Below are 16,840 nucleotides of genomic sequence, written 5' to 3' on the forward strand. Positions count from 1 at the left end.
GCCTTAGTGTCCAATATATTGAACTTACAACCTTATAACTAGTGAAAAGCATCATATTTTAACCTTCGTAGCAGGAATGATTGAGTATTTAGCATCTTTCTGGATAAGTCAGGTTTTGGTTTTCAGGAGGACAGATTTGCTGAGTAACTCGTGATTTCTCCGCTGAGATAAAATTGAATCGTTAACAGTTCTGTTTGATCATTATCATCCTTTATCATCTTGTATTTGATCCTACGTCTACTCTTCCTCCAGGGTGATTGACCACGGAGAGGAGAACCGCATGACCACCCAGAGCGTGGCCATCGTGTTCGGCCCTACGTTGCTGCGGCCTGAAACAGAGACCTGGAACATGGCGGTCCACATGGTCTACCAGAACCAGATAGTAGAGCTAATACTGCTGGAGTACGAGAACATTTTCGGCAGGTAGAGAGACTATGGAGGACAAGCGTCTTTGTTTTTTTTCCTCACCCAGCCTGGCCTGACCTGGGCTGTGTCGCGATCCAGCTGGTCCAAGAGCCGCTGCTTCTTCTTCTTCATCTCAAACAACATCCTGTGGTCACCGGCTTCTCCAAAGCTCGCAATATCCGGACCAAAGCCACGCGAATATGTCACGAACCAAAACATAGATGTTAAAAAAAATATGCGACCAACAGTTTTAGACTTTGCACTTTTCAGTCTCTTGTTTGTCCTGCAGCTTCGTTTGTGCCACTTTACTGCAAAAGGTGACGTCTTCCTGTCTCAACACTGGACTCCTGAAGCTGAATCACAGGCAGAACAAGCTTCTAACTACTGCACAGACTGACCGAGACCAAAGGAGCTGCAGAGGGTTGAGCCTCAGCAGCCTGGACTACAGAGGAGGCGTCAGTATTGGGTGGTGGAGGTGGAGGTGCCCCCTGTTTGTACTGTACTGTATATTTTAGAACGCACTGGGAAAAAAAACAAACTGCTGTGCTTTGCTTTAAACGTTTAGACACTAAAAGAAGAAACTCTTAGAACAAGGAGAAGAAGGGATGTCTTTTAGGAACATGTTTTGCTCCCTTTCTTTAAAAAAAAATGTTTTATCCCCCTTCTACCTCTTTCCATCCCCCATCTGAGTCTGCTTCTACACCCTGAAACACTCGACCCGGGGTCCTCTGAACACATTAGAGCTTCTTATTCTTCTGTAACATGTATAAATGCACTCCACCTTCTCCATTTGGCTTTAAGAACAAATCATCTTGACATCAGCTTGATAAACAAATAAAGGTACTCATCTGTGTCTTTCCTTGAGTTGTGGATATTAAATGTTCAGGCCTCTGAACATGACTCCATTGATACATCTGTACAGTGTTTATGTGTGTGCATGTGGATGGGGGGAGTGGTGGACGGATGAATGAATGGATTTAATGACGATGTATTGTACAAATAGTAAATATAAGTACGTATGCCTGGAGTGTTATGAATTTAAGAGGGAGAAATCACTATTTTGTGAGCATGGGTTAACCAACAGAGGAGTGATGGAGGAGCACAAAGGATGTGGAGGTTAGGATTGTGAATGTAACTGTTGGCTTTAACAAACTGGAATAAAGACCTCTAATAACACACTTTCCAAAGGAGACATTTCTGTGTTGTTTTTTATCTTATTGGCACATTTCTATTCACAAATCACTCAATAAATGAAAAGAAAAAATATTTAATTACACTACCAGTCAAAAGTTTGGACACACCTTCTCATTCAATGGTTTTTATTTATATTAATTATTTTCAACATTGTAGATTAATACTGAAGACATCAAAACTATGAAATAATCTGGTTTTGCCATAATCAGGATTACAACAGTAGTCAAATAGGGCTATCCATTGTGTACTAACCCTACCTCTGAACAACACAACTGATGGTCTCAAACACATTAAGAAGGCAAGTCATTCTACAAATGACCTCTTGACAAGGCTCATGTTAATTAGAAACCATTCCAGGAGACCACTTCATGAAGCAGACTGAGAGAATACCAAGAGTGTGCAAAGCTGTCATGAAGGGAAAAGGGGGCTACTTTACAGAATCTAAAATATAAAACATATTCTGCTTTGTTTAACACTTTTTTGTTCATTCAATAATTCCATATATGTTCTTTCATAGTTTTGATGTCTTCAGTATTAATCTACAGTGTTTACAATAATTAAAATAAATACAAACCCTTGAATGAGAAGGTGTTTCCAAACTATGACTGGTAGTGCATATTTTGAGATGTCGAGTCATTTGTCTTGCGTTTATAATAATCATTGACACACTATAACCCTTTATATAAAGGTAAAATATTTATTTGCTGTAATAACTTTATCTTATTGAACAATTAACTTAGAAAACTGCATTATAATCTTGTCATAATTGAATTAAATTGACTTTATATGTAAACAATTTGATTTAAAAATGTGCAATAAGTTACATTTAGGAAGTTAACATACTGAAATTGTTTTCATAGCTTGGAGATATACTTTGGTTTTTAGAAGTCTTAATATCTCACTAATTTCCTTCCTATGTCAAGCATTTTTGTGCATGGACGTACATTTTCATTAAGGATATATGCAACTCATCCATCATCCCTCTTAAAGACACTGGAGCACGTGTGATCTTAATGTTTCATGAAGCATTTGAAGACGATGGATAACACATGTAGGGTTGCCAAAAAAAGGGACACTCAACTGTTTGGGGCGGAGGGCTCGTCCACTATTACCAGTTCAGACTGACCAAATGAACATAAAATGTGGACATAGGACACTGGTAAGCTCTGCAACCTTGTCTTCTTCTGGTGAACCTTTTTTGGTCATAAAAGTTGCGATGGCTGCCTGTTTTTGTTTGTTTGATCCCACAGCTTGATGCTTTTTTGTTTTTGCGTGAATTTCCAATGTGTTTGTCCCTTCAGATTTTACAGAGATTTTCCCCGGACACAAAACGCATGTGGCGGAAAAATTGTCTCCCTGGGTCAGCTGTACCCATTCAAACTCTGACAGTGTCACCCAGTCAGGATTGTAACTAGTACATCGTTTTTTTCGTGCTGGTCTCTTGCATGTATTTGCTCCATCTCCTTCCTCGTCAGTCGACTCTCCTCCCATTTCAAATGGAGATGCCAAAAGTTGGTGAAAAGAAGACCTCAGCGTGGAGTACGTCGGCCAATTCAGCTTGCTGTCTCTCTTCGGTCAAGTTTCCCTCCCTGCTTGAGCCGCTTTGAGCACTTGGGCGGGTAGAAAACAGAGACAATTCTAAATAGCCGCAGAAGCACTGGGGACCTTTCTAGACTACAGAATGAAGGAAATCAAATGAAGTTTTTGTATTTTCCCTCAAAAAAACAGGGCAAATTGTGTCCCGGGAGATTTTTATTTTCCCTGGACAGCTGGTGAAAAAACAATTCTGGGAAAAACGGGACGGGTGGCAACTCTAAGATGATTCAGTACAATGGTGTATGAACCAAATAGAGACTTCTTTGCTGTAACGACTCTATAACACACATTTTAATGACTACAATTAACCTTTGGAAATGAGTAAAATCTTTATTACATGAGCAACAGTCTGACTCTTTTCTTAAACAGTGGGCAGATTAATAAACCTTCTGAAAAGGAGACTTTTTAGAACAAAAGGAGCAATTAATATGATGGCTCTGCTTCATTAAGGAGTCAGCATACACATGAGGGTCCTTGACCTCTTATCTAGCTACCTGGAATGAAGCCTTACCTAAAGAGTCATGAAATACACCTGGGACTGTCCTGCTGATGTGCACCTTCAGAAGTGACAGCTCAAGATAATGCCAGAGGCAGTTAGCTACTCCTCACCTTTATGTTGCACCTGGTTGTGCTATCTTATAAAAATGACTCCATATTATGAGGGGTAGCTTAAACTATAAACGTATATCGAAACGTATCCGCCAGCTTTTAAAGGAATACATTTAAAAGATGTTAGTTTGATGCAACAGGTTTAAGCTAACGTTAGCTTGTCTGTGGAGCTAGCCAAAAGGCCTCGTAGCCTCTTTTGACACATAATAGTGAAACATACATCTTTTTACTCTGTAATGGAGAACAGGCAGCTGAATTAAGTTACACAAACGTTTCTGGAGGGGATTTTTTTCGACATGACGGGCCAGGATAAAATACACTCACATTTGGGATTTAAGCTAATGCTAACGCTTGTTAGCCTAGCTGCTAACCACTTCACTCAAGAGGCTGAACATCCTTTGGAGGCACATTTCAACCCCAGGAAAGGTGAGCAACGTTATTTGACTTTCTTTTTAATATTGTAGGAAGTTATTCCGAGATAAAACTGTTTCGTTTTGAACCTTACACTACAAGCTAGCTCAAGGCTTAAACTGGGATTAAGCTACAGGAAGCCCATTCTCTCTGTTTTGAGAACTTGAATTGTAGTTTGATGTTAATTCTGAGTATTTCTTATATTTTCACTTGAAGCTGAGGAAAAGTTCAGTACGTAACGGTTGAACAACAAACATTATCTGAAGACTCTTTCCAAACAGAGAAGGTCTAGACCGTACTCTATGTTCTATTATTAACAAAGACCCAACATCAAGACAGGATAAGATCCAGTCCCATCTTACAGACAGGACTCAGTCTGATCTCATCCTAATCCACCATGAGCAGATCACTTTGCAGTATTAAGCTAGTTACAGTGGCAAGGACAAACTTCCTTTAACAGGCAGAAACCTCCAGCAGGACCAGACTCATGTTAGACACACATCTGCTGAGACTGTGTTGGGGTTGGAAAGAGGGATAGAGGAGAATAAGAGAGAGAGAGAGATGATACTGATGAGACAGATAGTAGTAGTTGTAGCAGCTGGAGTCTGACACGTCCACAGCAGCAGGACGTCTACGGCAGAGATCCAGAGAAACCTACGAGACAATTGGGAGCTCAGGGACTCTAGAAAGGTCTATGGTTAGTAACTTTAATGGCACAGGGAAAGCTAAAGTAAGTGAGCCAGTCCCTCCCCCGGCAGTCTAAGCCTATATCAGCATAACTAAGAGCTGGTCCAAGCCTGATCCAGCTCTAACTATAAGCATTATCAAAAAGGAAAGTTTGAAGCCTACTCTTAAAAGTAGAGAGGGTGTCTGCCTCCCGGACCCTGACTGGTAGATGATTCCAAAGGAGAGGGGCCTGATAACTGAAGCTTCTACCTCCCATACTACTTTTAGAGAGGTACGACAAGCAGGCCTGCATGCTGGGGGCGTAGCGTTCTAGAGGGGTAGTAGGGCACTATGAGCTCTTTAGTGTCTATGGAGTTAAAACTAATTTTGTAAAAAGTGAGATGAGAGTGTGGCTGGGAAGATGTTAACACTGTGTGGCTCCAGCCATCACACATACAAAGCAATTCAAAGTGCAGAACAGTAAATCAATCTTGTGTAACTTAACATACATAGTAAATAGTGTTGGGTCTATTATTGATTAAATTAGGAGGGATTATTAAAAGTGATCAGTTAGTTAGGGCAGTGATTTTCGAAGTGGGGGCCCTCCAGGGGGTGCTAGGGGGGGCCTCAGAAAAATGGAGGCAAGGGAAAAAAATATAATCTAATTATTTTTATTTATTTATTAATTGAAAAACATTTTAAACAACATGTTTGTTAATAATTATTTAAAAGTGAATAAAAGTAAGAAAATACATTCTAAAAGTTGATGTTTCTTTACATATTTTGAAGCATTGTCTGTGGATTTGCAAAGGGGGGGTCCCCGGCCAGAAATAAATGCTGTTTGGGGGGGCCTTGGCATGGTAAAGTTTGGGAACCTCTGAACCTTTTATCTTGAGGAACCTATGAGTGCCAAGAAAATTCCCCTCAAAGTATATGGTTTGTAAGTTTAATGGGGGTACATTAAGTCAGTAACGTGCGTGTGCATGTCAGGTCCCCCAGCAGTCTAAGCCTATTGCAGCATGACTAAGACCTGGTCCAAGCCTGATAGGACAGTTACAGCCTAAAAAGTGTAGACCTTGTTCTTAAATCTCCTCCAATAAAGACGAGTTGAAAACTGTGACTGCTGCATTCCTATTTGTGGTTTAAAATGAGACTGCAGCCTCTCCTCGTTCCCCCGTGTTGTCACAGTTTAGCACTAATTCAGTAAAAATCTACAGTCCAGTCTGAGTTCAAAGAGTTCCTCAGACAGAAACCTGCAGCTACTCTGCTTCCTCTTTCTCTCTGTGTTGGAACCATTATTTGCTGTGAGCAGCACCCAGAGTGAGCTCCATTTCATTTTTTAGAAACGTGCATATCTTGAATATCCAGTCTTCCCGTAACAAACGCCGCTCGCTCCTCCCCTCGGTGTTTACAAGAAACGCCACCAGTTCTTTGGTGCGTCCACAAACAGTGCCAACATGATTTGGCTTTCTGACAGCAAAGTAAAGTGCTGATAGATTTCTCTGTGGGGTGACACACACACTGTGATGAGTGTGTAGGCTAGTCCACCAACAAGTGACATGTTACTCGTACAAACCCACTTTAAAAACACTGAAATACTCCTTCAAGATGCTGCTTTATGTGTTAGTTATCATTATTAAAAGCATGTAGATACAAAGTCCATCAAACTGAGGTAGGTAGGTAGGTAGGTAGGTAGGTAGGTAGGTAGGTAGGTAGGTAGGTAGGTAGATAAGTAGATAAATAGGTAGGTAGGTAGGTAGGTAGGTAGGTAGATAAATAGGAAGGTAGGTAGGTAGGTAGATAAATAGGTAGGTAGGTAGGTAGGTAGATAAATAGGTAGGTAGGTAGGTAGGTAGGTAGGTAGGTAGCAAGCATACCTGCCAACATTGGACAGTGAAAAACAGGGAGATTTTTTGGGTATCATAAAATCATCCTAACCCTAGCAACACTGTCCGTTTAAAACCCTAATCTGCAGATTAATACATTAATGAAACACATATGTAAGTCAAATTACTTTAAATGTTTCTAAATTTGAAGTCTCAGTAAAATAAAGTCACACAAACATTTTGCAGGAGAATGAGAGAGTGAGTGGCAGACAGAAGCAGGGTAGTGAGCCGCTGTAGTGAGGACTAACAAACATGTATGCCAGGTAGAGTGGTTAGCACATGCCTGTTGTTGCCAAGTTGGGTTGCCAGGCCATATGACACATGCCAGCCAAAACTCTGGGAGTCACAGTGAGAGTGGGGAATGTGGAAAAATTATGTTATTTTCTGTATTTTAAATATTTTCTGTATGCCTCTTCCTCTCTACATATCAGAGGGAAATGTCCTTTAAACTACATTAATCTGATCCTGCATGGTGCTGTGTGGATTCAGATTACTGATATCACATGTGGAGTAATTCACAGACTATACAGATTAAATGGCTGATGTTAGCTCCATCCATAAGACCTGTAACACCTAGGTGTTAAACAGACTAGTGCAATCAATAATTTTAATACAACAATATAAAACATGTGATTATGTTGTGAATCATTTTCATGTTAACACCATCATAGTATTATTTTAATACAGTTTGAATGCAGGAGTGTCTGTAACACAAATCTACATCTCTATGTGCTTTTTAAAGTCATTTATCTGGGTCCTTTAAATCATATTTATTACCTATAGCTAAATGTTATCTGACCTACAGTAACCTCTGCATCCTCAGCCTCTGCTGCTTTCTGCTCTTTATTTAAAGAAGGAAGAGACTTCCTCTGCATCTCCACCTGAGGTTATCAGGTAGAGTTTAGTGATTAATAACTTCACCTGTGATGTTGTGATAGTGACACTGTCAGCACTCTGTCATCAGATTCACACAGCTCTAAACTCTCCTGATGAACTTTAAAGAGGATGCTGCATAATTGCACGTCACAACTTAAGTTAGCTAGCACGAACAGGGCTAACCCCCTTTAATGAGGGATGGATCAAATCTTTAAACAGTGCAGAAGTTTGTTGAACTCAGAACAACTCGTCTAATGAACACTTCAGCTACTGGTTTCACAGATCTACCTGTCTACCTGTGTGTCTGTGTTTACCTGCTGTCAGAAATAATCTCATGCAGCAGCTTTTGGATCAAACCCTCTACAGGGGGAGGAGGGGTGGATGTTTTTTGGGCTTTGAATATAAGGATCAAGTAGAGGACTTCTTGAAAAAGTTGAGGGACACTCATTTGATTGACATCAACATGAAATAGGGAGATTGTTGGGAGAAATAACAACTCTGGAGTAGAGTGGGAGAATAAGTTAAAAAGCAGTAGACTCCCGTTTACATCACGAGTGTTGGCAGGTCTGCACGCCTGCTTACCTTGCCAAATAAAGGAAGGTGCATCATCACCCTGACTCAGCAAATATGTGCCATCATATGATCTGATCCTAAACATGACTCACACTCTTGTTTGTATCATTTTATTTTTAGAAACTTGAACATCTTGAATATCCAGTCTTCCCGTAACAAACGCTGCTCGCCCCTCCCCTCGAGAAACGCCACCAGTTCTTTGGTGCGTCCACAAACAGTGCCAACATGATTTGGCTTTCTGACAGCAAAGTAAAGTGCTGATAGATTTCTCTGTGGAGTGACACACACACTGTGATGAGTGCTCGGGTCAGACTCTCAGAGATTGTTCAAATACGAGGCAGACGTCTGCAGAAAACTGAAACCTAGCGTAGGCTAGTCCACCAACAAGTGACATGTTACTCGTACAAACCCACTTTAAAAACACTGAAATACTCCTTTAAGATGCTGCTTTGTGTGTTGGTTATCATTATTAAAGGCATGTAGATACAAAGTCCATCAAACTGAGGTAGGTAGGTAGGTAGGTAGGTAGGTAGGTAGGTAGGTAGGTAGGTAGGTAGGTAGGTAGGTAGCATACAGTGAAAAACAGAGAGATTTTCTGGGGTATCATAAAATCATCCTAAACCTAGCAACACTGTCCGTTTAAAACCCTAATCTGCAGATTAATACATTAATGAAACACATATGTAAGTCAAATTACTTTAAATGTTTCTAAATTTGAAGTCTCAGTAAAATAAAGTCACACAAACATTTTGCAGGAGAATGAGAGAGTGAGTGGCAGACAGAAGCAGGGTAGTGAGCCGCTGTAGTGAGGACTAACAAACATGTATGCCAGGTAGAGTGGTTAGCACATGCCTGTTGGTGCCAAGTTGGGTTGCCAGGTCTTATGACACATGCCAGCCAAAACTCTGGGGGTCACAGTGAGAGTGGGGAATGTGGAAGAATTATGTTGTTTTCAGTATTTTTAGACATAGATAGGAGAAGACATAAGGGGTATAATTTTATTCTCAGTAAAGAAAAATCCTCATTAAATTCTTCTTATAAACTAGTTCAATATTTTTAGTTACTTTTAGGTATCACACCACATTATATTTCATTTTACAGCCAAGGCTACATCTGTCTTATTACCCAGACATATTATTAAAACTACTACTGATATTAACTCTTTATGATCATCATCTTGTGATCATCACTAGACTTTAATGTCTACCTGATGAACATCTTCATCACTCCTCCCCTTACAGCTCTGAGATGGTCAATACAAAAATGAAACAAAGCTTATTTAAGATAACCAGAGATTAAAGTAAAAGGTACAATAATAGTATGTAAGGACAGTTTTGAGAAATAAGTTACTTAGTGTTGTTAAATATTTTCTGTATGCCTCTTCCTCTCTACATATCAGAGGGAAATAATGTCCTTTAAACGACATTAATCTGATCCTGCATGATGCTGGGTGGATTCAGATTACTGATATCACATGTGGAGTAATTCACAGATTATACAGATTAAATGACTGATGTTAGCTCCATCCATAACACCAAACACCTAGGTGTAAACAGACTAGTGCAATCAATAATTTTAATACAACAATATAAAACATGTGATTATGTTGTGAATCATTTCAATAATTACACCATATTTTCATGTTAATATCATTATAGTATTATTTTAATACAGTTTGAATGCAGGAGTCTCTGTAACACAAATCTACATCTCTATGTGCTTTTTAAAGTCATTTATCTGGGTCCTTTAAATAATATTTATTACCTACAGCTAAATGTTATCTGACCTACAGTAACCTCTGCATCCTCAGCCTCTGCTGCTTTCTGCTCTTTATTTAAATAAGGAAGAGATTTCCTCTGCATCTCCACCTGAGGTTATCAGGTAGAGTTTAGTGATTTATAACTTCACCTGTGATATTGTGATAGTGACACTGTCAGAACTCTGTCATCAGATTCACACAGCTCTAAACTCTCCTGATGAACTTTAAAGAAGATACTGCGTTATTGCACATCACAACTTAACTTAGCTATAAGAACAGGGCTGAACCACTTTAATGAGGGAGGGATCAAATCTTTAAACAGTGCAGAAGTTTGTTGAACTCATAAAAACTAATCCAAACATGTTTTTTTTAAAAAGGGTTGATGCTCTAATAAACACTTCAGCTACCGGTGTCACAGATCTACCTGTCTGTGTGTCTGTGTTTACCTGCTGTCAGAAATAATCTCATGCAGCATCTTTTGGATCAAACCATCTACAGAGAGAGGAGGAGTGGATGTTTCTTGAGGTTTGAATATAAGGCTCAAGTAGAGATTAGAGATTAGAGGATCCAACTTAAAATATGGTAAAAAAAAAAAAAATAAGGTATTCAAAATGTAAAATGAAACAAATCTTATGAGACACGTCCCCTACCTGATTGAATGAGCACTGACCCCCTCATAGATGTTGAGGGACACTCATCATCGTGAAATAGGGAGATCGTACAGAGGGAGAAGGGGTTAAAATGCGGTAGACTGAGATAGGATCTTGTCACGAAGTCTCTGTGTCTCATCCAAAATGCCATCAATAAAATGCACCAGTGTTCGTTGTCCACAAGATACATCTACCCATACCATAACCCCACCGCCACCGTGGACCACTCCATTCACAACGCTGACACCAGAAAAAAACACTCACCCACACCACGCCGTACACGCTGTCTGACATCTGACCTGTACATCCCTGAAGAGAACACCTCTCCAAAGTGCCAGAAGGGGGCTGCAGACAGACCTCCACAGTGGCTTCGGGTACGGAAGTCGAGGATCGGGTCTAGGACTTTGGATTTGTCTGTTTCTTTGTTGTAATTCCAGATGGGATTTTCCAGATGAAAAAAGAAAGGGAGCCCCGCACTAACTAACAAAGTGAAGGAGAAAGAAACAGAGCTGACTGAACTCCAAACCTTTTGACTCCACTGAACTGAACTTTAACACACTTTACAAAGAGAGCTGCATCTTTACAACTGAAGAAGAAGAAAGAAGGATTCAAGAAATGAATCCTATTAGTACCCGGGTCCAGAAGAAAAAACACAAGAGTGGACAGTTGAACTGATGTTGAGTTTTACTGGTCATTTCAAATTCAAACAGAGCTCTGAACAAACACACAAGTTAAGGACATTTGTTAATAGCAAGTGTTATTATTTTATCATTGTTTATGTCTTTGTTCTTTTTTGGGGCTTTAAAAAGGAACAAAGCTCAAAGTTCAAATTCACACTGTTCTGAACTGTGAATCAATCTTTTCATTGTTGCCATATACAGTCATGGTGGAGCTTTGCTCCCTGTCCTCCTCCTGAACCTAGATATAGATATTGGTGGATTGTTCATTCATTGGTATTTGATCCATTTCATGGTAAATAACAGTTACAACAACAAAGGAGAAGATGTCAAAGTCCCGCCCACCAAGTTTGATTGACAGCTGACAACAATCAGCTCTCAGCAACAAACAGGAATAAAAATCAAGTTGAAGAATTCAAACACAGAAGTGAACCCACTGTCCCTGAAATCACTTCTGTCTATTTCAGCTGACACAACTCAGCTGATCCAGAATAAAAAACACAGAGTCCAGCATGTAGAGGCTGAGTGAACGTGGTCTGGACTCTGTGGAGGAGAGTCATGGTTTCAGAGACGCTGTAGAAGGACAGAATACCTGCTCTGTGATCCAGGTACACTCCTACTCTGGAGGACTGAGGACCTGAGACAGGAGTCTCCACTTTGTTGAACCAAAACTTATAACTGATGTTGTTACAATCTAAAGACCAAGATTTGTCATTGCGTCCAAACAAACATTCACGTGAGTTCCCTGCTCTGCTGATATTCTTGTGTGCGACTGCTACATAAACTCTTCCTTTCCACTCCACCTCCCAGTAACATCGTCCAGTCAGACTCTCTCTACTCAGGACCTGATGATTATTAGTGAATCTGTCTGGGTGACTAGAATAAGACTGAAGTTGATCCATAAATGTTACTTTTCTGTTCCCATCAGATAATAACAGCCATGTGTTAACTGTGTTTGTATCCAGGGTGATGTCACGTGAGTATTTTAAGAACTCAGCTCTGGTCTTGGGCTCTGGTTCTGGTCTTGGTTGTGACAGTAAAACATCCACTTCAGTCCCTGTCTGTGAGATGTTTGTCCATCCCTCTCTCAGAACGTCCTGTAGTTTATCTCTGACTCCTGACACAGCTGCTGTCACATCCTCAAAGTACCTCAGAGGACGGGTCTTGATGCTGGATGAGTGTGTAGATCCACTGAGTCCTGACAGTGAGGGGTAGTCCTGTAGAAACTGGTTGTGGTCCTCTGTGAGTGACAGCTTCTGCAGCTCAGCATCTTTCCTCTTCAGCTCAGTGATCTCCTGCTCCAGCTTCTCCTGAAGCTCTTTGACTCGACTCACTTCAGTTTCCTGCTGGGATCTGACCTGCTGCTTCACATCAGAGTGTCTTTTCTCCATGAGACGGATCAGCTCAGTGAAAGTCTTCCTAAAGAGCTCCACTGCTTTATCAGCGGAGCCGTTGATAGCCTCCACCTCCTGTTGAAGCAGCTTCACATCTTTCTCTCTGTCCTGGATTCTCTGCTGGATGTTTAGTCGAGTCCCCTCGAGCTCTCTCTGCCTCTCAGTCCTTTCTGCTGCAGCTGAGACTGTGTCGTGGCCTTTATGTTCGTCCATTAAACAGAGATAACAGATAGACTGCTGATCAGTACGACAGAATATCTTCATCACCTCATCATGACGAGAGCAGACATTCTCCTGGAGCTTCTTGGAGGGCTCCACCAGCTTGTGTTTCTTATAGGCAGGAGATTCAAAATGAGGCTGAAGGTGTTTCTCACAAAAAGAGGTCAGACACTGCAGACAGGACTTACAGGCTCTCAGTTTCCTCCTGGTGCAGACGTCACAGGCCACATCTTCAGGTCCAGCATAGCAGTGATCAGCAGGAGCAGCTTGGAGTCCAGTCTTCTTCAGCTCCTCCACTAAATCTGCTAACATGGTGCTTTTCCCCAGTTCAGGCCTCAGTGTGAAGGTCTGCCTACACTGAGGGCAGCTGTAGTCTCTCCCTGACTCCTCTCCATCCCAGTGGGTTTTAATACAGTTCATGCAGTAACTGTGTCCACAGGGAGTAGTCACCGGATCCTTCAGTAGATCCAGACAGATGGAACAGCAGAGTCTCTCTCGGTTCAGCTGGATCTGATCCATCTCTCCTCTCAGTGACGGTCAAAGAGTTCCTCTAACTCCAGATAGAAACAGTGTCTGAGCTCTGATGTACAACAGCTGTCTGCTCTCGTTGACTCTCTGCAGTGAATGAGGTTTTTTATCTATGCTGTTCACACCCATTCTCATAGCTGCTGACGTATGAAAGGAGGAGAGACATATTTTGATCAGGTGGAGCCTGAACCTTTAGGAAGAGGGCAGGGTTTTCAGGTTAAACTGCATTCCACAGAGAGCAGCTTGTTACTAAAGACAGGGCATATAATCTTTCATAAATATATATCAGAGAGGATTTCAGCTGCTCAACAGTTCAGGGTCTCCTGTGTTGTATTCTTCGTTTCATGATACTCCAAATTTGTTCAATGGTGACAAGTCAGAACTGCAGGCAGGCCATCTAGACACAGCCAAGGCTACATCTGTCTCATTACCCAGACATATTATTAAAACTACTACTGATATTAACTCTTTATGATCATCATCTTGTGATCATCACTAGATTTTAATGTCTACCTGCAAGCTCAGCACCTTTACCTGCCTGATGAACATCACTCCTCCTTTAACAGCTCTGAGATGGTCAATACAAAATGAAACAAAGCTTTAACAAAATGACCAGAGATTAAAGCTAGGGTTGGTAGTCACGGAAAGCTAGCATGAATTTGAATGTAGCATTCCCTCAGGACTCCATCTAACCCCCCCCCCCCTCCCCAGAGCCGCCCAGAGCTCTTCCAAAACGACGCCCCCGCTCACATGCTCGAGTGCCTCTGATTCACGACCATATGATCGTGACTGATTCAAAACCGGTCCTCAGCACATCGTTTGTGTTTTGCACTATGTCAACTCATGTCTCACTCAGCTGTAAGTTAAAACCATAACATTCTCATAGTGAAAGTTAAAAACACAAACAAACATGGCTGCTGTTAGTACTCACAACTGTCATGCTAGCATTATCCAGTTGTACCAGTGACACGATATCAGGAGAAAAGTTCTAACACATATAATACTGTAACAACTCTACTGTTTGTTAAACGTGTTCAGTGTAGATGTTCTTAATTCCTACAGTGTTGACGGTCAGTGAAGGCATCAGGAGAGGTATAGCGTGTTCGAGCGGGAGAGAGGAGAGACACGAGGAGAAGTTCTTCATTCATTCAAACATTGATTGTTGCTTTGTTGGTTGGCATGATCACGGCCGACAGTGAGCGGTTATTAAAGCTCAACGTGTTCACGAACTGGCTCGTCATCACTACAGAGTCCGGAGGGACGCTACACAGTCCATCCAAGATTTCGCAGATTTTTTTTTTGTGATTGTTGCGGCCCAAAAAGCCTGATTTTGCGACAGCTTTTTGAAAAAATTGCGATGCAAGTTGTGATTATTTTTTTGCATTTTTCCCCCCAATAACATCTCAGGGGCAAGTAAATACGCTAAATTACAGTTGTTTTTAGAAAGCATTCTTGATGTGACCAATGTGACTGTATTTTGATTCTCTTGATTCACAGAAAAATGCCATGAAAGGTCTGTATTTCACATTTACGACGGTCCCTGTATGCACCTTGCAGTGACAGAGGCACTTGACAGACAGTCGGTTCACGGCAATCTGAAATGTGTCTGCATCTTCGTTGACTAGGAGTTGATCAAAACTTACTAAATGTGTCTGATGTTTCACCAAACTGGATTAAATCAAGCTGTAGATGTTCAGCTTTTTACAGTAATGGCGGCAACAACGTCAAATATTAAACAGACGTCCCCCGGTTGTGTCTTTGTCACAAACACAAACTTCAATGAGGTAAAAATCATCAATGAAGATGAGACCGATGCATGGAGGCGGGGAGAGCTGGTTCACACAGCACACCTGCTGCAGGTAGAGACCAAGCTAACACTGAGCCCCTCATATAATAACTCTAGTATCTATAAATAACAACGTTGTCATCATCACTTGTCCTGCCTGCTGTCCCCTCTTATCACCCGTTCTCTGTGCATGTTTTACTGTTGAAAAGTGCCGATCAAGTGAGGACTTACGTTTATGTTCCAAGGAAGTGAAATTGATGATGAAACCGATGACGTACAGGGGCTGAGATTAAGGTAATTGGTCAAATTTGCGGGAAAGTTGCGATGATTGTATAAAATTGCAAGGCCGCGCAAAAATCGTGAATAGCGATCGCGAAATCGCAACTTCCTGGAGGGACTGACTACAGTACATCTACATTTTCTGTAGGACTTACTAAATGTCATTAATTCTTTTGCTTGTCAGAGCCCCCGTGGTGAGAGCTTTTTAGACTCTGACCCGGACTACAGTCCTGAGCAAAGCACCTCATTGAGTCCGAGGGGACAGGCCCGAGGTCAAGTGAGAGGGGCAGTAAATATAGGCAGGGAAGCAGAGGCAGGGGACGGGGAGTGCACGTCGGGGAAGTGTACGCACAGGAGGCGGGCAGAACGGCAGGACGGGATTAGATTGGTTTAAAATTTTGGCTCCTGATGGCAGGGATTGGTTGGTGTTTTCCCAGGTTTACTCCGGCTGTAGATAGAGGCTTTTTGCACTCTTTTTTTAAGAACACATTATGTATTTATTACCATCAGGACATAAAGATAATTTTAACCAGTATAACAATAAGTGGATCTAAATCTCCTGTGATAGGTTGGCGACCTGTCCGGGGTGTACCCTGCCTTCCGCCCGAAGCCAGCTGGGATAGGCTCCAGCCCCCCGTGACCCCTAACGGGATAAGCGGTCAAGATAATGGATGGATGGATGGATGGATGGATGGATCTAAATCTGACGACCAACCCCAGATTTAAAGTAAAAAGTAAAATAATAGTGTGTAAGGACAGCTTTGAGAAATAAGTTACTTAGTGTTGTTAAATATTTTCTGTATGCCTCTTCCTCTCTACATATCAGAGGGAAATAATGTCCTTTATACTACATTAATCTGATCCTGCATGATGCTGTGTGGATTCAGATTACTGATATCACATGTGGAGTAATTCACAGACTATACAGATTAAATGACTGATGTTAGCTCCATCCATAACACCAAACACCTAGGTGTAAACAGACTAGTGCAATCAATAATTTTAATACAACAATATAAAACATGTGATTATGTTGTGAATCATTACAATAATTACACCATATTTTCATGTTAATACCATCATAGTATTATTTTAATACAGTTTGAATGCAGGAGTCTCTGTAACATGAATCTACATCTCTATGTGCTTTTTAAAGTCATTTATCTGGGTCCTTTAAATAACATTTATTACCTACAGCTAAATGTTATCTGACCTACAGTAACCTCTGCATCCTCAGCCTCTGCTGCTTTCTGCTCTTTATTTAAATAAGGAAGAGATTTCCTCTTCATCTCCACCTGAGGTTATCAGGTAGAGTTTAGTGATTTATAACTT

General features: G+C 41.1%; 3 protein-coding genes across 10 annotated transcripts in view; 2 read left to right on the top strand and 1 right to left on the bottom strand.

Moving 5' to 3' along the window:
- LOC117826779 (rho GTPase-activating protein 12-like) overlaps window positions 1-1,583 on the top strand; it is an 88,977-nt gene extending 87,394 nt beyond the window's left edge. For all 7 annotated transcript variants that reach the window (XM_034703112.1, XM_034703114.1, XM_034703108.1 and 4 more), the window contains one exon: window positions 253-1,583. In XM_034703112.1, coding sequence (XP_034559003.1) covers window positions 253-427 — 175 coding nt within the window. In that variant the 3' untranslated portion in view covers window positions 428-1,583. The remainder of the gene's footprint in view (window positions 1-252) is intronic.
- A 2,048-nt stretch (window positions 1,584-3,631) lies between these two features.
- Window positions 3,632-16,840, top strand: part of LOC117826771 (contactin-associated protein-like 4) — a 275,455-nt gene continuing 262,246 nt past the window's right edge. The window contains exon 1 of one of the 2 annotated variants that reach the window (XM_034703096.1): window positions 3,632-4,230. In XM_034703096.1, coding sequence (XP_034558987.1) covers window positions 4,101-4,230 — 130 coding nt within the window. In that variant the 5' untranslated portion in view covers window positions 3,632-4,100. The remainder of the gene's footprint in view (window positions 4,231-16,840) is intronic. The other variant, XM_034703099.1, reaches the window with a different exon arrangement.
- On the bottom strand, window positions 11,168-13,434 carry LOC117826772 (tripartite motif-containing protein 16-like). Its single transcript, XM_034703100.1, has one exon. It carries the CDS (start codon window positions 13,432-13,434, stop codon window positions 11,761-11,763), a length of 1,674 nt encoding a protein of 557 aa, XP_034558991.1. The 3' UTR covers window positions 11,168-11,760.

Source organism: Notolabrus celidotus, chromosome 15, assembly GCF_009762535.1.
Source record: "Notolabrus celidotus isolate fNotCel1 chromosome 15, fNotCel1.pri, whole genome shotgun sequence".
Taxonomy (NCBI): domain Eukaryota; kingdom Metazoa; phylum Chordata; class Actinopteri; order Labriformes; family Labridae; genus Notolabrus; species Notolabrus celidotus.

Coding starts and splice junctions, on each gene's coding strand:
- LOC117826772 (XM_034703100.1), bottom strand. CDS start 13,434: ATGGATCAGATCCAGCTGAACCGAGAGAGACTCTGCTGTTCCATCTGT.